This window comes from Saccoglossus kowalevskii, chromosome 2, assembly GCF_978046115.1.
Source record: "Saccoglossus kowalevskii chromosome 2, keSacKowa6.1, whole genome shotgun sequence".
In the NCBI taxonomy this organism is placed as follows: domain Eukaryota; kingdom Metazoa; phylum Hemichordata; class Enteropneusta; family Harrimaniidae; genus Saccoglossus; species Saccoglossus kowalevskii.
In genome coordinates this window covers 8,142,182-8,164,532 of record NC_140642.1, presented here as the reverse complement: position 1 = coordinate 8,164,532, position 22,351 = coordinate 8,142,182, and the positions used below count along the sequence as shown (strand labels likewise).

Here is a 22,351-nt window from a genome sequence, read left to right as displayed (position 1 = left end):
TTGCATGATTTGCAATGTGTTTTTTTACTGAAACTCCCCTATTGATCGAATCCCGGGTTTGAAAGAGAACGGCACACCACGTTATTCGTTTGAATACAATGGTGAAGGCACGCAAGCATGACTTACGTTGTCAGCAGTAGTCGCTGAGCTTCACGCTACAACTTCACTTGTGATGTTGCTTGTTAGCCGTGGATTGAATTAATCTTGATTACCGGTTAAAATGTTGCTTATTTGGTGTTGGTGATCTTTATTTGAAACTGGGTAACGTCGCCAGCAGAAACCTCCTGGGATTTTGATGTTGATGGTTGCGCCTCCATGGCAATCGCTAATTTTACTGCGGGTGGATCTTCCAAGAGCCCTTCGGGGGTTTATAAAACTCATTCAACATACATAAAGTTCTCTCAATCGTAGTAGTCCATGTGATGTACACCTAATATGCCAAACATGTTGCTGAACGATTTTGCCAATGAAAACAAGCCGGTTGGCGATCCACCCCACTAAAAAAAAAACTAGCAATATGTTTTCGGCTGTTGCCATGGTAGGACATGAACGTGAAGCTAACGTCGGTTTATAACTAAAACCGGGCACCGTATACAAAGTTCGCAAAAAAACATTCAGTCCTTAGAAGTCATTTTATTTAATTGCTAGGACGTATGCTGTTGTTAGGGATTGGTCAGTTACTTCGGCCTGGGGGTGGATCAGTAGGGGGTTACCCTGTATTTGATTTTGCGCGAATGGGGGGGGGGTCACCCTGTTTTCCTCAATTCACACACGCGCTTATGCATATATTTTTTTAAATTTTATTTCAGAACAATAGATTAAAAAGTTAATCGTACAAATGTGTTCTTAATAATAACTATTACCCATATTGCCTATAAATTTGTTGATGCAAAAAATGTTATAGGCTAAATATTTTGGGGTTGAAGTTGACAAATAACTAACAGATTATGCAATGCGGCAGAGCCCAATGCAATTATACAGTTAAGTTTTGAACACATCCCAAGTCCATGTAATATCAGATTATTTTATTTAAAGTCTGAAGTCACCATTGTATAAGATATTTACTGGATTTATCCAATTGTAGCTGGAGACGGAAAAACACAGCAATTAGTACAAAGAGCAGTGACAGTTTTTGTTCAGCAAATCAAAAAAGTTAAATGGATTCATGTATATAAATAAATAGTTTTTTTGTTTTTTTAACTTTTAAATATGCATATTTTGCTCTGTAAAATACCAAAATCCAACATAAATTTATACAAAAATCAAAGTGTCCTTTGTTTTCATAAGCACAGACTGTGCTTCAGGTGTAAAACTTTCCTGGTCTATAAGATATGAAAGATATATTAAATCCAAATTAGTTTTCAAACCGCCTAGATTCAAATCCTCTTTTCCTATCTTATAAGGGCGTTTACCAAGTGAGTACTCCACAGCTTTGTTTTTATTTACTATCTTTAGCAGCATAGATTTCCCTACTTCCTGCAGCCTTTTCTGTAGTCGTTTTTTGGCTTTATGCTTCCCCTCCCCTCCTAAGGTGACTGGTCTATTAAATGCAAACACTACAAATTACGGCAAACCACGATATTTTCAATGCACATCATACATTTTGTAATCATGTCAGAGGCAAAACTGTTAATGTTTCTTTGTTTTTCGGGGGGGGGGGGTCAGCATGTTTTAAAATATAATGTTAGGGGGTCGCCCACTTTTTGTTGTTGATAGGGGTGGGTCAACTGAGATTTACAGCTGACAAAATGGAATCTGCCGACCCCCCCAGGCCAGAGTAACTGAATCCCTTAAATTTATTATTTCCAACCGATAGTATTTTCTAGATTGCAGGCAGCATTTACAGTTCATTCAAAGTTCAAAGTTGCGTCGGGATTACGTTGATACATTGTAACAATGTCGGCGTCGGTGATCTCTTACCGGTGTGCAACGTAGCCAAAATAAAAGGCATCAATACAAGACTAGTGGGAGGTAATAAATTTGGGGTCGAAAGTATTCAAAAAACAGTTTTTGGCTGTTGCCATGGTAGCTGTGGACCAGGATTGTTTTGCCAATTAGTGACGGTACGACCTGCCTGTCAATTATAAACAAAATTAGCCAAGCCAAAAAAAATCTCAGTAAATTGTTGCCCACACTCAAGCGGATTAGAATGAGCTACGTCCATGCTTTTTAATCATAGAATTGTAGGGTGTGATACATTTGGCGTGAAGGTATTAAAAAATTCAGTTGTTGGCTGTTTCCATGGAAACGGTGGTCAGAATTTGTTTTCAGATTTTACCAATAGTAACTTTGTACCCACACTCAAGCTGAGCAAAATGAGCTATGTCTGAGGTGTTGTATCCAAAATTTGTAGGAGATACATTTCCTGATAACTAGGGTGAAGGTGTGACCTACCTGCTAAGTTTGAGCGAAATCGGCCAAGCCAAACAAATCACAGAAGAATTAATATGTGAAAACACTAGAAATCACACACAGATACACAAAATTAAAGTGATTTTAAGGGCAATCCAAGTGGAGCGAATCGCCAATACCATGTTCATTTGCATATTGACCGTGAAAATACCAAAAACATCATTGCATGGGTGATATGCAAATTAGTTTTAGTCAAAATTAGTTACTGCTTAGAAGTACCATTACTGTTGTTCAGATTTCATTTCACTCGGCAAATATATTCATGTACCCAAACGTAAAGTATCGTACTTCTAAATATTGTTTATTTCTGCTATGTTTCGAAAAACGCTACTCTTGAACGGACTACTTTATTCGCTCTCAGACCTCATTTGCATATGGGGTGTGGAAGTACCGATTTTGATTTCAGGGACGAATCAAAATTAACTGCAGTATATATGTAATAATGTGGAATACTTCCTTTCACTGTGAACATTTTTCCGCTAAAATAAATTCCAGTGAAAATGCCATTTCCCTCATACTCTATTGAGACTTGACACAGCACAGTGAAAATTTGATTCACACCGTATGCTTGAAAACTTTTCATCGAAAATAAATTAAGTGAAATTCTGTGTGATTTCATGAGAGTTGAAAATGAAAAAATTATATGACACCCAACCCTACCACTCCATACACAATGTAACCACACCTCAAAAACATCCTTTCACCAGTGTATTCTATTTGAATTCAGGAGAAATTCAAATAAACAAATTATATGACAACGAACTTAATTATAATTTCAACCTCTAGTTCAGCACTGATTAAATAAACTACCTCGTCTTTATGCCAACTTGAAGTTATTCAATGCCTACACCAGTGACTTCAAAATCTATGTTTCAATTCCAGGAATTTCACTTGCTATTAATTGTATGGGAGTGCCAGTCTTTTATTTTCTATAGTTGTAATGTCAATTTTTTGTGATTACTCGGAAAATGAAGCTGTAACCACAGACCACAGTGCTGCAACTAAATCCTGGTATAAGCACCGGTTAGGCAGTCTTGAACTATGCATATGAAGCCAGCTGAGAGGTATATCCAATCCTATAGATTTCTCATTGTTTGGTAACTATTTGCTGCAAATGCAACAAAAATCAATATAAAAATATTACCCACACAGCATTCTACAGGTTACTTGTTGGATTTAGTAGTTGGTCTGGAAAACAGTCATTGCTATACCGTGATGTTGTATCCGTTGGCAATAGAATCAATATATACTGCCTCTCTCTGGCTGGAAACCTCGTATGGGGATCTTTGACACTTGTGATCGTGCATATGCCCGATAGTGTGCTCCCACAGGAGTAGAGATGGTTAATGCGTATATGACCAATGTTAAAGCGCGGTAGTCGTCGCGCTGCGCATGTACCACATTTGTGTTGATAAACATTGATTTTCCCACAATCCAATGCGCTCTTCAAATGGAAATCACAAGTATGAGGTTTGACCTGGGCGCGACTTGCACAGATTACCGCCGGTGACTCCTTCGATATCTTCAAATTACTTATTTAAAGCTTGGAAACGTTTCAGTTCGTACTCGTTGATCTGCGCAACAGTCAAAGTCGCCATCTTTGTTTATATGAGACACATATATCTCGTACATGCGCAGCGCGACGACTACCGCGCTTTAAGTGCATTTGCGTGACTTCGTCAAGAATATAGATGTTATATAAATATATACATTGACAATATATAAGTCATATGTGTCATTTTCCTGCAGGTTTTAGCCGAACGGACTCAAGGAGAAGACAACGTACCACCAACACATATCATCTTGACAACCACATATCAGACAAAGACTGGAAATAAAAGCTGAAATATGCGTAACGAGAGTGTAACGAGAGTGTAACGATGCCAACTAATTCACGTACCAGGGGAATGACGCATTTCATGTTCGACCGGTCATTGAATACTGGAATTTGGTAAAATTATGTGATAACACTTTCGTTATACTACAATCATAACATTACATATTACAATTGCAGTAACATAGTTTGTAATGGCAGCATGTTGTTGACCAAGACATATATAGACATATCGCTAATTAACCAGCTAGTATATTTTTTTGTTTAATTGTTTCTAATGTTCTACCTGTGTACAGTTTCAGGTTGAAATATAGCATTTTTGAAGTAGAGGTGTGAGATTTTCAATTTGTTTTAAACTAATATAGAACAATAATTAAAAACAAATCTATTACATCATCTGTAAAGGGGTTGATTTCGACACTGCTATGCCTCAAAGACCGATTGTGTTTCTAGTTTCTAAACAGTGGATCTATTTTAAACGTATTCCTTGCGTCTGCATAGAACTATAATTTAAACATATTTTATTTTTGTTATATGTTTTTTTTTTCATAACATTCGATTATATTTATTTTCATATAGTTTATAATATCGATATGAATATTTTTATTGCGCATTTTACGGACATGAGTAAACGATAACAAGAAATCAATTGTCCATTTCAGTACTTAAACCATATAACACCGACGACAGTCTCATATTTGAGATAATAGAATTTACAGAGTTATATTCGGATACAGTAATGTGTATTTTCAGACTTCAGCCTTTCAGATTAAAGGTATATTTTTGTATTGTAGTTAAATGATTTCAATTGTATATGTTAATAATTAACAGGAATAAGTTTGAGTATTTTCGAGCATGTTCAAATAAAAATGCATTGATAAAAACAATATGGTATTATTTAACATAGAATGATAACATTATTTTGGCAGAACACATAGCAATAATGAGAACGTTAGTACGTGTGCGCTTCGAAATATATGTACGTACAGGAAAATCCGAGGAGCATGCGCATTTGGGTTTTACATTAAATGTATTCCATCGGATGAATACTGCTGTTTTATGTCATAACAAAATTGATATGTTGTGATAACTCATACTATAGTGATACTATACTATTATTAAAGATACATTCGTATCACTTTTATGTAATGCATTTTTTGCTGTATATTTTTAATAAATGAGAGTTATAGATGAAAGTTTCTATTGTTGTAATGATGATGTGAAGATACAGACGTAATACTATTTCCGTTATGACTCCATTGAGATACAAACAAATATTAAACTTGTCGGTAGTTGCCATGTACGTAGCTGATTATATAATAACCATAGTATAGCAGAGAGCAAAACGACGACATAATATCATTCAAGAACGTGAGTAATTCCATCATGACGTTGTAACTATACGTTACAAGCTAAGCAGATATTATAATGTGGACTAACCACGTATTTCTGACTTGGCGTTCATGTACAGCACGTTAAGAACTAATGGAAAATGTTGAAACTGTTTGTTAAATAAACAAAATACATTAGACGATCGTGCACCAATGTATCATAATATTATTACTGTTAAGCTTTTTACAATTTTATCACACAATATTAAAATAATACTGGACGGCATTCGCATCAATATACATCAACTAAATAACAATAGTGTGAAAATATATATTTTGTGTACAAACAAAATATACTTTATATTCAGTCGCATTTGTTCTAACAGTCCGCTAAACGTCGAAAGCGGACGGTTTTTATCCAGCCGTTACCAGGAATGTAATTCCGTTTACTAGTTTCATTTTAACCAGTTACCTAGAAAGGACTGTTTGAAAGAATGTTGTTCTCAAATGACTATATTAAAGAGCACAACGTTAGTATTAAAATGCTACATATTTCAATCAGCAATGCCCTGGATTAAACTAAAGAGCTCGGGTTTAAGAGCTGTGCCATCGTCCTTCTATAAAAAGGAGTACCATGTGACACATAGTCCACGATGGGACTACACAGAAACCACCTAAAAACACAAAAATCATAGTACCACCTCGTTAAATACGACAACTTAGACTCAGACCTCCGCCCTCTGGGCCTCGGACGTTTACTACAACTTCGACACCAAAAAGGCCATTACCCTCGACCCTCGTAGACACATTTTATCTATAATTAATTTTATTTAATTCAGAAATTTGATGAGTACTTGTAATTATGAACCCCCCCCCCCCCATTAAAATGTGTATGTTGTATCACTGGCAGACTCGATTAGTGGCTGCTTTATATTCTAGTGTCTAGGCCTCTCTCATAAGTTTGTAAACACTTTCTTTCAATTTTGTAAGATGGAATTTATGGGAAATAACGAACTGAACTTAACTGAACCGAAAACCAAAAGGTACCTAAGTAATTAAAAAATCCAATTAGTCCCATTATCCCATTCACCCACTAGTTCTCAATAGCCTGTTGGTATTGTGTAACGTTCTTTCATTATTGTTCAACACTTTAATTGGCAAATATACTCTGTAAAGCGTCGGCGATTGTGTTCAGCGTTTGTGACGTAGATACAAGCCTGTTAATTATAGCTGTCGTAAAAATCAACTAGAAAACACCAAAGGTTGTTTTTGTATAAAATATCATTTATATCTGTGATACCTGTGAGTTACATACAGACACGTGACACTCTCTCTGTTATTGGGCAGTACACTACAGTGAAATTTACAGATATTCGTAAACAATTTTCAAAAGATTTTACAGATGTTCTGTAAAATTTAAAAAACGGTTACATATACACACTAAAATCATGATAGGAACCAAGAAGTACACAATTATGAATTCAATGCAATTGTTACTATGCCGGTTGTAGCAGGTGGGTATTTATTGCTATCTAGACTCTATTTAGTTGAATGTAAATTGGATTTTAATTCAACTGTGAGATTGCAAGTAATAAGACTGATGTGAGAAATGATTGTGGATGTCTGAACAAAACACACCCCACGGTTGTACATAATACGATGTATTGTTATCCATACAATTGTTGAATTCAACGATTGCTCGGGTGGTAATCTAGATTCATTTAAATAATTACTGTTATGCATTTTATTCTTGTAACGCACAACATTTATTGAAGTCTCCCTATCTTAACCATATTTGTCTATGACTATTTTGTTGACAACATTTATTGAAGTCTTCCTATCTTAACCATATTTGTCTATGACTATTTTGTTACAAAACAATAACTTCTCTAACAAGTTATGAACATTCACAATATTCTAACATGAATATATAATACTCCCATTACTGCATTACGTAAGTTTTATTTAACAAAACACGAAATATTGGAAGTGCTATTTATTCGCTGCCTTAAGGGTACCTGGAGATAGTTGCTATTTAAGTAGCATATTGTGTTGCACAGCACAGTTTACTTGCCATACTATGATATTCAACGTATAACAGTATTATCCAACAAATCGGTATGGCAATGGAAAAAAGTAAGCGACTTGTTTCCTTCCTTTTTATGGTTGGTTTTATTCAAGACGTCCATGTTGCTGTGGGTGAGTAATAATCAGCTTTCATGTGTGAATGTCGAATGTCTGTTTAGTATTTTCCTATCGATCAAAATAAAACATTTTTATTTTTTCTACTTAAATTAGGTATTTTGTATATATTATATCATTAAAAATCGATACTGTTTGAAGTGCATACATGATTAATGAAAAGTAAATATTGTACCGATATATGTGCTAAAATACGTGCGCTTGTTACTAAAGCAAGTGTGGTTTAATACTTTAAAAAAAAAACACACTTACAAAAATACCCAGATTTACTATAATTGCAATAATTCGTTTCACAGTGGCACTGCATACAAAATCTTATTAACCAAATTCATAATTAATTTCATAAGATAGATGTATTCTTGATTTTAGTTTGAAGAAAAATGTTCTACCACTGAAACTCCACTGAATAATTTGAACGACGCACTCTTCTAATAAATCAGGTTATTTCTACGGTTTTTTTTTTTTTGTCATGTACGCTGGTTACAAAACAATATTAACTTTACATTGTATTTGAATGTTTTTCAACCGTCCGCGTATTCCATACACTTCAATGATGCAAGCTTTGTTCGTAATCCCTTATATTACTTGTTTATCAAGTTTCTGTCTGAATTAGTCGGATTTCGAGTAAACATATGCATTTTGTTTGTTGTTTTATTCAGTCTTAGCAACGGCTCCTTAATTTGCACACATTTTCCTTCGTGCGTTCTTGTTAATTAACCAATGAGAACATTTAATTTCCCGACCGGATTTCACCGTATAATCATAATTGTATGACTTTTGACAAATACACTCATAAACTAATTATGGAAAGGGGTTTTATAAATGCCTGCATTTCTCTTTCAGGTGTTTGCATAATTGACATAGATGAATAATATATATAAATATTATTATTATTATTATTATTAAATATTTATTGCAGGATATAAAGTGGAAAATGTCGTACATCCCATATTTTAAAAAAGCAATGTATATAAACAAACTAAGAGAAAACACTTCTAAATTCTAGCGTAGCTGTCACAGTGGCGTATACATAAGTTTACGGTACAAAACATAAAACTTCGAACATAAATACGTGTCTAATGATAAAAGCAATGCAACGATTCTATAATCACTTTTAGTTAGACTGGTATAGAGTAAAAAATGCATGTTTCGTCTACGAGTGTGAGATGTAGGAATGTTGGAGGTGTAAGGGGGTAAATCTCTTCTCTCGGGGTTCTCCACACGTGTCAGGGGGGAAACTCGTCTCGTCTCTCTATCTCGTCCCCTTGAGGTACGGGATCGGGAAAGTCACTTTAACTTTACAGTCAAATAAGGCACATACAACGAAATACGTTTCAACTCTCGTCTTAGTCGATCTTTTGGAGCACTCTATAAGACACAGCGCCCTGGGGAAAAGTCCCCAAGACTCTCACAAGGCTGAACCAAGACTCGCCCAAGACTGGACTGCCTCAAGGCTCGCCCCTGGACTGGACTCTCGACTGCGTCTGTCGTGGAGTATTCGCCAAGATCAACTCAAACTCTCTTTATTCATTTTCAAAACTCTAACCAATTACAAAACAGTAAAAAAGACTCTAGGGCGTAACCTTCAATCATAAAGCCAATCACACTAAGTACTGAATACGTCATATCTTTTGATTAATCGTTCACTACATTAATAACTATGAATACCAACTGTCAGAATAGCGACGATTATCTCGTAATTGGTTCCAAATCACTGAGCCAAGTTCCGTCCAAAACTTCAAATAGGCCTAAACGATGACAGACATAACACAGCAATTCGCTAATAATCAACTAATTAAGTCGGTTAACAGATACGCGAAAACAAATTCATGACAGAGGTCACAAAAATACCGCTGGCACGGACTACAATTCCTGGGCCGGGAATAAACGCATTATTATACGCAAAAATGAAACTAACTTTGTTGCAACTAAAGCTGTGAGCAATACATGTTAGAACAAAAAGTTCGGACCCATGAAATTTTACTATTACTACTGCAGCAAAAATATTTTCGAAGCAATATATTGGCTCTGTCATAGAATGATCGAATCTGTCGTTTTATGTTCTCACCATCTATACAATTATCAGTAACGACATATTCTAAATAAACGTACTTCTACACAATTTTAGGCCTAGAGTCACCAAGATATACGGATAGAATCACACTGCTTCTAAGAGCATTCTTCCGAGGAATAAAGTACATTCAGACTTCTTAGGATAATATATAATATCAAACCACGGGTGGACGGGCTAGGGATAATCAAATAATCGACATACATCAAATGGGCGATAAAAACCCCACCCACGCAGCAGCCCACTTTAGACGACTTTAAACGAGAACTGAGATCATCAATATACATGTTGAAAAGTAAAGGCGATATAATACTACCTTCTTGAACGCCGTTGTAAACAGAAAACAAATTAGAAGTAGAATTATCCCCAGCAAACAGTGAGCAGCTAATTACGGTACCAAACAATTAAAATGCGAATAATATAACCAGGTAGACCCTTGTCAATAAACTTTCTAAAAGGAAGCAATGGTTGACTTTGGTTTGCATCTAAAATGCATATACATACAGGGTTATTATACGAACGATAATAGTTCATAATTTCTTTCATAGAATAAATACACATGTCCGTAGAGCGTCCAGGTTTAAACCAAAATTGAGCATCGTTCGTGTTTAGAAAACCACCAATTCTGTTTAAGATAATAGTTTCTAAAATCTTAGAGGAAACATTGGAAATAGCACTAGGCCTGTAGTTATCCTTATAGGTAAAGTTACCTGATTTGATTTTTAACTATAGGAATCGGGATTTTTTTCATAAAATACACAGGAAGAAAACCGTGGATCAGCAGTGAATTAAAAACAAGCGCGAGCATCAAGTAGAGTCTATCCCTGGCATGTTCAGTGTTCTGCGGCGGTACCATCATCACCATCAGATTTACCAATGGGCAATTTATCAACATCCTTCGCCATGTCTGAAATACCAATATAATGCAGATCTTCAGATTGATCGCGGGACGCCACCATCTCACAAATCTGTTATAATCGCAGTTACTCTTTACTGAAGTTAATAATGAGCTATAGTGTTGTTTCCACATTGCACAATACTATCGTAACCTGAGTATCCCCTGACAATTAAAGACAGTGGAGTATTGTTACTATTGATAGAACGAAACTTAGACCAGAATGCATTACGATCACAATCTTTCATAGCTGTGACTAGACCGTCTGGACGTGTTGTATTTTCCAAACTTTGCCAAATACGTAGAGCACGTTTAAGTAATTTTTGCACAATAGAGCTACAGATGAGTTGTTGATTAGTTTCGCTGCTGTGCGTAAACGGATCTGTATACCTGTCTAGGATCGCATAGTCAGACAGAACGTAAAATGGTCAGAACATTAAGCGGCGACCCTTTTCCCAATCACCAATGACATGTACACTGTTACTCCCACAATCGTCAATAATACTTTTGATTTTCGGGAAATAGCTCATACAACAATGCACGTTGTCATTGCAATGCACGGGTAGGTGAACACACAGGAAATATGAACGAAGACTTTCTTTTCGGAGATGGATTTTTTCCACAAAACAGCAACGCCACCATACGGCCGACCAGTTCTCAGTCTATCGTTTTCGGTCATAGATGCGGTACTCGAGGCATAGCACTGGCAGTTCATATTTAAAAGAAGAGGCAGTTCAGTTTGAGTGAGCCAGTGTTCTTGCAATAACGCAATATCGTGTGCATCGCAAAGTTCCTTAATATCACTTATTGACGATTTAACACCACGGCAATTATATGAAAGTAAGTATGCTGAGTGACATTATTATTTTGCTTTATAGTAGTACTTGCGGACTAGGGCAGCAGCAGGCCAAAAACAAGCATCTTGCAGCCTACGGAAATAATCACTCGATAATTAAATGACAAATGACAAAACGGGTTAAATTTCGTATTCAACTTTTCATACTTTACTTTAGTGTTCAGTTTAATTATTGATGTAATCTTTGACTTCGCGCAGTGGTATCCGTTGATAGCCTACTCACAAATATTTTCTTTGCGTTCTCTACCTCATTGTCATTAACATTTTCTGCGCACAATTTCACAGGTATATCTGACTAAACTGCACAATAGCTCATTTATGGCAACGTCGCCCGATGCAGAGGGTGGTTGACTTGATTTTGAATACAACAATAGACGGTGTAATGTCCACAGGTGATGAGGCGACAGTTTACCAAACGCAACTCTCAATAGCAAAAATACATCGATCTTCAGACCATATAAAAGTCACACAGCTTATAAAATAGCTAGTTATAAAATAGTTTACAACCGTAAATAGTAAAAAGCAAGAACATACCAGCATTTTGGAACGGCAGATATGGAGACACTCATAGGAACTTCAACGCACGGTTGGTTTGATGTGAGTGGTCACCTTCTCAAACAATATTGTTTTTGTTTTTTTCGGATGTGCTCAAGTTCATTCTGACAGCACATATTTTATTGGTCGGGATGTTCAGTTGCACACAAATTATTTGTATTGTTTTTACTGATACACCAACGTAGGAGGAGTGTTTTGTATAAATTAAAAGGATACACTCAATGGTGAGTGTAATCCATTAGTAAACACCGATATTACGATGACAGAGGCATCTACAATTGCGTAGAGATGTTAGATTAGAATGCTGTGTTAGTATCTTAGATGATCAGGAACGCGAAGAGTCATAGTTAATAATCATGTTGAAAATGAAAATTAGAAGTAATTCATTATCAAGTTGTGATTGGTGGTAGTATATATAAGCACATGATGTGATTGTGGGTTCGAATATGGAGGCGTGGTCGATACATATAATTCCTATCCAATCTATGTAACATTTATAACATCTGAAATAAAGATGCTCTATATCTAGAATCGTCGGTGACTCTGCCTGACACGAAATGAGGATTGAATCTATTTCGTATGAGTGGTTATTGTTTTATTGAACATAACATAATGTTTACGACCCTTGAACTACGAGGGGCGTTCAATAAGTAATGCCCCTGACCCACTTCCAGTTGTTGCATGTGTAATGATTTACATCTCTATGGGTTATGTTGCAAAATGTTGCAGCTCGGAACTAATTGTTTCTGATTTACAGGTGTTTGAACTGAATCAGGTGTGAAATGTAGCCAGTTGAGTGTCGCGCAGTGATCCGGTTTTTGTATTTGAAAGGACGCACACTAAAGAAGATTTTTGATGAAATAAAAGAAACTTATGGCGATGATGCCCCATCATATGACCTTGTAAAACGCTGGCATTTCCAGAAGCAAGAACGCGTCGATTGCCCGAGGATGAATTTGGAGATGTGCCAAGAATATGTTTTTCAAAACACTGATTACACAGTATTAAACAGGTTCATCACTATAATCCAGAGATAAATTCAGTGGAAACACTTGGACTCACCACCTCCAAAGAAGGCAAGGGTGCAGCCCACCGCTGACAAGGTCATCCTCACAGTCTTCTGGGACCAGGACAGAGTAGTGATTACAGATTTCCTGGCAAAGGGTACCACAATTACAGGAGCATATTACGCTTTTGATGAAATTAAGAGAAGCTATCAAAATCAAGAGGTGGGGCAAGATCAGCATAGGTATCCTCCTCCTGCAGGACAACGCTCCGCTCTGGTCCACCACTCGCATGTCGCCAGACCAGAAGCACGGGCGTATGGCTATGAAATCCTCCCCCATCCCCTTACTCTCCTGACCTTGCACCCTCTGACTTTCATCTCTTCCCAGCCATGAAGTTGTTTTTGAAAGGAAATCGTTTCCCAGATGATGCAGCCTTGATTTTTGAAGTTACGATGTGGTTGGAGAACCAAGCTGGGGTGTTCTACAAAAACGGTTTCCAGAGCTGCATCAAACAATGGGAGAAATGCATAACTCTGGGTGGTTCCTATGTAGAGAAAGAATAATAACTGAGCCAAGTTTCATTAATCTCCTGCTATGAGAAATGTGTCAGGGACATTAATTATTGAACATAATATGTAGACTAAAGATGATTTTCGTTCTTGATCTTTAAAATATCATATATAAAACGGATTCAATATCGTGTTTTCTTATTATAGAACGTATTGCCGTGTATATTAACCATGGCTATATGGGCAAGCGTAGTAGGTGCCATAGGGTGCCGGGTTATGGGATTTGTCCGGGGCAAAAGATAGTCACAGAACCCCCCACTCCAAATAATAATCTAATCAAAGGATTAATAACGTAGGTTATAATTATATGTGTATTTCCCAGGTCTGGAAATGGTCAGCCTGAACACTCCAGTGACGGTCACTGTGTTGGAGGAAGCTGCTAACGGGGATGTTATCTATACTCCAATTGATGCAAATGGGCAAGGTGCCAATGCACAATACAAATTTGCATTATTACCAAATCCTGTCGTCCCGTTTCCATTTGAACTAGTGCAAGGTAATTATCCTCATATATTATTATAGTTAAACAGCGTAGCATTGTTGAAACCATGGTTTCATTATATTTGTATTTATGTTTCTATCCGTGGTCACAGGTCCACCCGATGAGGACAATTTTGCACAGATACGAGCTGTAGTGCCACCAGGGTTTGATTATGACGTCATAACAGAGTATATTTTGGGAATTACAGTGACAGATTTAAATGACCCTAACGATCCTGTAGTAACAGGAAATCTCACGGTTAAAGTAATAGACACTAAAAGTCCGCCCAGATTTACAAACCTTCCTGCCACTGCGACAATTGGAGAACTGGCCACAGTTCCAGAATTGGTAAAATATGTAAAAGCCACAGACGATGACACATATGCAGCAGATATATCTTTCAATATCGTTGGAAGCAGTCCGTTTGGGGCTCCGTTCAAGATTATAAATGTTACGTATGACCTGTTTGCCTGGGAAGCAGGTAGGACCTTCTCGTATAATATATTTATTTTAATTCTCTATAAAACATTTTCTATAATTCCAAATGTGTCTAAGTTATACATCATGGCGCATCAACGACATTTATGATAGCAGATCACTAACAAAAATATGACATTTAACACGAGTCTTATTTGTTTGAGTATTTTCTAAAGGTTCAAGTGAAAATTTGTCGCAATGAAAATGTAAGATATAATTCAGTAACTAGTACTATTGAATGTGATGATTTGAACCACAGCAACACTAATTTTTTGTTGTTCATTATCCTAAATTCAAATGGATGAATAAATAAATACTTTTCTTTTTGTACAGCTGTAGGAATTCAAAATGCTAACCTTCCTGGATTTGACTTCGAAAATGGACCACCAAGCTATGAATTATACATAGAGGCTGTTGATAATGATGGATTGTCCACGACGTCTACTCTAACGGTTGTGATCTCAGATGAGAATGAACCAATCAGAATAACCAATTTACCATCAACTATCTACCTGCCAGAGTCGGCCACCGGAAATGTGTTTTTGTTGACGTGGGAAGATGAGGATAACACAACAACAGCTATGCCGACCTTTATGATTTCTACCACACCGTCAAATGGACCATTCGCAGTTGACATATCAGGTGCAGTTCATCCTTAAATATTAACTTTCATTACTCATATATTTACGTTTAATAATTCACTGTTATGATATTATTTATCCATTCTTTTTATAAATGCCGCGGTTTCTCGGGACAAAATGTCCACAGGGTCTCATTTAAGCATATATTTCTACAGGCAATATTCGGGTGGTCACACCGGGATTAAATTACTTAGATCGATCATTCTGGACCGTAACCATATATATCACTGATCCAGATGGTCTTTCTGATACTGGAGATTTACATGTTTGGGTGACAGATGTCAATACAGGTCCCGATATTACTAATCTAGACGACACTATACAGATTGGTGAAATGAGTTCAGGAGGGTCGGCCATATTTGTTGTACAAGCTGTAGATGACGATGAAGATGATTATTTCTGCGTCATGTTTTCTGATCCAAACGATGGTAATTTTTACATGAATACAACCAGTAAGTAAAATCAAGGATGTTTATTCCGTGTCTTGCAAATCTAAAATAATTCAGATACATTAGCCCGTCAATGCTAATTAAACATGTAGATGCATATAGATAGTAGTTAGCTTTTTAGGAATAAATCAACGGCAAACCACGACGGTCAATGTACGTTTTAAAACAACGAATATTTTTAAGCATTTCGAAACCAGACATTATTTATTATTCATTTGAACTTTTTATATTGTTATTCAAATCAAGTGCATTCTGAACTGCTCGTCATTCTGAGATCATTAGTAGTAATGTTATGTCATGATAATTTGTGATATACTATAAATACAAATCTCTGACTATACAAACTACATGCAGAAAACATATAATATAAAACAAACGTATAAAACCAAGTATAATCATCGTCAGAACGACCTACACAGTTACACAGTAAACACAACTCTATTCACCAGTGTTGACAAACAAGTGAGTAGAAGTAATACAAATACAGGCAAAAATATAAATTTGAAACAAATATTGAAATGCGCCGAAGCTCTATCAATGTTCACTATAATATACTATACCATGGACGTACATATCTGGGTGTTTAGAAGATATATCACCAGAGTGGTTTACTAGTTGATTGAAAGAATTATTACAGTAATTATGTAAAATTGCATTATATATTATTTCATACATTTATACACGAAATAAATGAACTTTCATAATAGAGACAGGACAATTTGTCTTCTATAATAAGGCCTCTTATATTGCTACAGCCAACTTCTTTTTAAATCAATTAGTGTATTTTTTCACTGTATATCAACAGCCAATACTATCTACGTAATCGATTCACCTACTTTGGATTTTGAGACATTGGATGAATACATACTTACTGTGACATGCCATGACACAATGTATGCTGGGATACCACATAAATTAACGGTTCAGATCACAGATGAAAATGAACCACCAGAAATTACTGACCTGCCTGCCACAGTTACTGTACCAGAAGATGCTATCAATTCAGCTGAAATCTATGTGGCCGATGGTTATGATATAGATGGTGATGATCTGAGATATTCCATAACTGTCTCCCCGGCAAGTGGGCAAGGAAAATTTTACATAAGTAATACAAGTAAGTACATCTTACATTAGATAACTGACATATACTGTTATGCTTATTTAGACATACATAAACAATATAAGTATATAAAATATATACAACATACAAATCTTCAATTTCATTTCAGCAAACAATGACTGTCGTATAAAGATATCCAATAATCCCAGTTTTGATTTTGAGACTATAGACCAGTATATAATTGTGTTGGAGGCAACTGATGGTGAATTCACAGCTACTGGTACACTTAATGTTGATATAACGAACACCGATGAACCCCCTAGGTTTGTAGAAGATAATCAAGACATTCTCATCGACGAAGAACAGGTTCGTTTTGTCAAGAATTTGTTCATGAATGAAACTATTGTTTGCACAAAATTATTAAGTCATAGGTAATTAATAATATGATTCCTGTTCATTAAACAGATTATCGGAACAGTAGTACCAATCAACTGGGCAGTAATTGATGTCGACGATGCACTAACTGACCTGAATTTCTTCATGATCGGAGATACATATTCTCCCTACTTCAGCTTTACTTGGGGTTCTACTCCTGAACTACGTGTAGCTCAAATCATGGACTACGAAGCTGTATTTCCTCAACCATTCTCAATTACATTCACCGTGACTGATCCATCAGATGGGAAAGATTATCTCAATGTCAATATATATCTGCAGAACATCAACGATAATGCGCCTGTATTCACCCAATCAGTCTACATAACTTCTGTTCTTGAAATGGAGTTATATGGTACGCTGGTACTTCAAGTTGTGGCCATTGATGATGATGTTGCCGACCTTATCACATACACAATCCAACCAGCAAGTCTATATTTTGACATTGATACTCTAACTGGAGATATTACTGTAACTCAGTCAATTGACTTAGAGACAGTTGGAGGAATGATTACCTTCACCGTAGTAGCAACAGATAATGGATCCCCATCACAACAGACCACGGCGACAGTAGATGTGACTGTTCTCAATGTGGACGACAACATTCCATTCTTTGATAAGCCATACTGGAATTGGGAGATACGCTTTGATGCTGACGTTGACTCATTCGTCAATAGTGTATCTGCAGTAGATGATGATATAAGTAGGTTTTTTAATGTATCTGGAACCGGGAACGTCTTTCCTATAATTAAAATCGAATGAATCACCAAAAATGTAATAGTCAAAATACGTTCATTTCAACAAGTTGTCTAACTTTCCGACTTTATTTGATTTATATTGTGTCATGTGTTATATAGCAATTAAAATAATTCCTGCTATTTTAAGGTGGAAGTGATGGAGATGGTGATATAACATATAAACTGTATCACTCACACCCTCGTTTCAACATGGAGACGGATGGTCGTGTAATTATTACTGACGAAATGAATCCAGAACAGAAATACTTATTATTATGTTATGCAGAGGATAATGCAACACCACCGCATGCATCAAAGTAAGTATTAATTACTACTTCACTTTCCTAACCAGAGTAACATAAACGTGTTTGTAAACTTAAGATGGTACTAAGAAGAATACTACAATCTGTTTGCTGAGTACTGTCACATCAATTATCGAATGTACAAAGAATAAGTGTACATAGACTCATCGCTTATTTATCAATACCCTTTTTTTATATTTTTGCAGTGTTGCCACAATTCGTATCGATACTTTCATACCACAGTTGGTACTTGTTGACATATTCCTGGGGATTTCAGTAAGCGAATTCACAATGGACAAACGAAAGGAATTTCTTGATACACTAAATGGTATTTTCACCCCATGGTATTTCCGTATATCTACTGTTCACGAGCACAATGATCTGCAAGTCACTTCGCGCCAACTTCTACAAAGGTGAATTATTTCGATCTTGTATATATTATATTGTTCTGCTATCAAATGGGAATTCAATTTAGATTTGAAAAACTGTTTACATCAAAACAAAATATGTAGCACTACGCGGCAAGTGTTTTGAATAATATCACTGTCATAATTGATTACAGTTCAGCAGTTGTTGAAGCATATGCACTTACAAGTGACCTTACAGAATACCAATCAAACATTGACACAGTTAAGGAATTCGTTTATTTCCAAGATTTAGTAGGCGCAATGACAATCGACTCTACTGGTACTCCAACAGCAATCATCACCGGTCCAGAGTTTGATACATTTCCTATTGTGAAGGTAGAACCAACTTATGACGTAGAGACAGCGAATAGTTACAATTGGTGGTTGGACACGTTAGAAGGATTTATAACAATAGGGATTCTGTCATTATTGCCTCTTATTCCTCTCATTTTCCTGATGATATGTTGTTGCCGGAAGTACAGATGTTGTTCAAGACTAGCAAGTATGTGCAAAAGATGCACGTGTACATGTTTGAAATCATTATGTAGGAGATCAAAGCCACAAAAAAAGAAAGAACCTTCACCGTAAGTATCACTATTCTGATAAACAAATGTATTCAAAAAACATTTAACTAATATTATACTACTAATAAATACTCTCAACGTGTACCAAAACCATGTGCAATTGACACTTATCGAATTTAATTTCAATTTAGTACTCCAGTAGTTGCAAAAGCTGTTGATGATCAAAATGCCAAAAAGAAAGCAGAAACACTCATTGTAGTACCAGCACCACTACGTGCTCCGCCTCCAGAAAAGAAAGTCAGGTCTTACAATGGGGGTTACTCAAGTGCAGCCAGCTTGAAAAAGCAATTCGATGCCTTCATTGGTGACAAGAAGCCAAGCCAAGCAAAAACTGGCACTCAAATTAATGGATCGAGAAAGTTGCTTGCATCTGGGCACGCTTTTGAGACTATCAGTAATCCTCCGGGTAAGTTTTACAACATTTAAAATAACAATAGTGTTGAATTGGCAATCAATTCTTTGGAAGATTTGCAAATTGACTTCACACATGTTATTGACATACAATTGATTTCAGCTGATACCACTTGAAACATGAAATCAAGGATAATATTTCACCATGTATTTGAATATAAAGAATGTCAAGAATTCTCCGGGTGGTTATTACTCGGTCAAGGCTTCCATTAATTATGTGCATATCTAATTCCTGTCGATCTTTTGAAAATACAAAAACTGTATATTAACATAACAATGATATAATGCCCAAATACGGTACAATCTGCCGGTATGTCTAATATTATTAAAGCAATATATACAATTAATTATCGTAAATCCATTATTTGCAGCTTCAGTTGATCACGCCCCGAAAACACCAATAGGCCACCGGCAAAGCGTTAGTCATGGAGGTGATAGTCGGGAAAACAGTGACTTGTTTCTGGGTAACAGGTCCTGGCGTAAGATAAGTGTGCCGTCAAACAAATAGGATAAAAAAGGTTAGCAAATCTCGTTGGAAAAAGGAATTCGATTATTATAAAACCAAGACTCGTATTAACTCATGTTTTCTCATTATCTTTTTGCATGGGAATGGATTCGGGTTTACATTATAGATCACTCGGGATGCTGTTTAAGTGGGTGCCAACAATGACATAACTCTTTTCCATACGTGCTTCACATTCGCCCAACTTCAAAATTTTGGATTATTGTAAATATGGGAAGCCCAAGTTTTTTCAAAATGAAGATCAATGATTTTGGTAGAATGTCCATATTATTGCTCTATATCACAGAGTATATAATATGCCCGATACATGTCCTATCAAACCTATTTCCTCAATCTTATAATTATTTTCAAAATAGCAGACCTTTTAAATTTTAGATCTCCGAATTGCCTCTTTGATCATCTTTACCTACCGGCTTGTACTAATAATTGCATTTAATTATCTGAATTCATGTCTTTACATTAAAAATATTGATTTATCTTCATAAGAAGTGAGAACTCTGGGAGCGATGGCAGATTTACAAAAATGTTCTTAGGAAAATATCTTGGGAAAAAAATCATGGAAATAAACATACAGCGAATCGATCATTCAACAAATTAGCCCTAAACTAAGTAAAGCATAGTTTTTCTACCATCACCCGAACGTTTCTAATGGTCCATCCCAATAACCTAGAATATATTTGTTTATTTTTGCAGTGATTTAACTGGATACTGGACGTTGTATCTACATTGGATTATACCAATATCCACCATGAACTGTTATATCTACTTTAGTGGTGATAATATAATTGTGTCAGCTAATTATTATCGTATTCAAAACTATTTACGATTTGGCTATCTAAGCCAATGATAAATGTATATAAATACTAAATATCCCGAAACTTTTCCTTATCCTAGTCATGCTTTAAATTGATTTTATCACATATAACCGAGATGACTGATGCATTTTATTATTAACACAATATTATTTAATACCAATCACATACCATGATTATATTATTGTAATTGTGAACTTGTAATTCATTTACATTACGTTAGAATTAGAACACCACCGTCGCCACATAAAACGGATAAGCACACTTTGTATTTGATCTGTTTCGACTGAGTTGGGATTTTTATTTTAACTTGATGTAGGATTACTGACAGGATAACTATATAATCTAAATATGTACTCAGAACTCGGCGTAACCCTAAGTAAACTGTAGCAGCATTTTAGCTGTATGTTCATTGTCGGGCCTCAAACGTATTCCTGGTCACCATTCTCAGTGAAAACTAACCAGCTTAGAAGCCAATCATTGGCTGCCAAAACCTCAGAGATGGGCAGATCTTGTATCGACATTTAAGGTTGACAGCATGTATCTTACCACCATCACACTGAGATACGCCTAACACTGATTGTATTGTGTCAATTTGCATTCAGTATTAGATATCGGTAATGTTGTGTTGGTGCGCGTGTCTTGCGATATTACTATCTTGTCTGCACTGTGACATTGTTTCAGTTATATCTGAAAATAGGTGTTGAACTAAACCGATATGACAAACATTGTCTGACAAGATTGTATCAGTCAATTAGAGCTGACCCAGTAGATACTCGGGTGGAAATGACGTTTTTTTCCTTCACTTCACTATTTTTAATGATTTTTTGTTCATTTTCACATTTACTTTTTCTCTTATAATCGACGTGCCGTGTATTTTTAGGAAATTCTACCACCCCTCTGAGTTCATTGGTGATCTATCCGTTACGCCTGTCTGGTTATGTACGTCTGATATTGTTACCACTTTTTTAAGTTGCCATGTAGTGAAACATTTTGTCGATGTTCTAGTCAGTGTAACATATTGAGGCAATAAAGTTGTGTGACATTTTATTTGCGTAAGTATTCGTGATTTTGAATAAGCGGTGCTTGAATTATGATATGAAATTTTCCCCTCGAATAGTTTCCCACCACACGAATCTTTGCAATAGATAGCACTTTGTAGATAGCACTCACCGCTCAGAGGAGATGCCAACCTGCGCTAGATTTCTTCAATATTCATATCAATATTCGGAGCCACTGTTTAGGCCTTATACACATATATGCTTTTCACTTGCTCTTTATCTCTAAAGTGTAAGTATTT

General features: G+C 36.0%; 1 protein-coding gene across 2 annotated transcripts; it reads left to right on the top strand.

Annotated features, from left to right (window-relative positions):
* The first annotated feature begins 7,646 nt into the window (after positions 1 to 7,646).
* On the top strand, positions 7,647 to 22,101 carry LOC144353306 (protocadherin Fat 4-like). Of its 2 annotated transcripts, none has more exons than XM_085490583.1 (14): positions 7,647 to 7,776; positions 14,055 to 14,228; positions 14,326 to 14,694; positions 15,024 to 15,332; positions 15,610 to 15,783; positions 16,586 to 16,894; positions 17,010 to 17,206; positions 17,306 to 17,978; positions 18,161 to 18,329; positions 18,521 to 18,727; positions 18,877 to 19,305; positions 19,437 to 19,711; positions 20,088 to 20,234; positions 20,933 to 22,101. In XM_085490583.1, the coding sequence occupies exons 1-13, from the start codon at positions 7,698 to 7,700 to the stop codon at positions 20,222 to 20,224; spliced, it is 3,501 nt and encodes a 1,166-aa protein (XP_085346709.1). In that variant the 5' UTR covers positions 7,647 to 7,697; the 3' UTR covers positions 20,225 to 20,234; positions 20,933 to 22,101. The 2 variants fall into 2 exon arrangements, with proteins under 2 accessions (XP_085346709.1, XP_077866006.2); XM_078009880.2 differs by having other exon boundaries at positions 15,487 to 15,783.
* Positions 22,102 to 22,351: the final 250 nt, after the last annotated feature.

Excerpts from the sequence above, each read along its gene's own strand:
- LOC144353306 (XM_078009880.2), top strand. The coding sequence starts at position 7,698 with ATGGCAATGGAAAAAAGTAAGCGACTTGTTTCCTTCCTTTTTATGGTT. Across the intron at positions 18,330-18,520 it reads ACACCACCGCATGCATCAAA|TGTTGCCACAATTCGTATCG; the intron begins GTAAGTATTAAT and ends ATATTTTTGCAG. Across the intron at positions 19,712-20,087 it reads GACTATCAGTAATCCTCCGG|CTTCAGTTGATCACGCCCCG; the intron begins GTAAGTTTTACA and ends CATTATTTGCAG.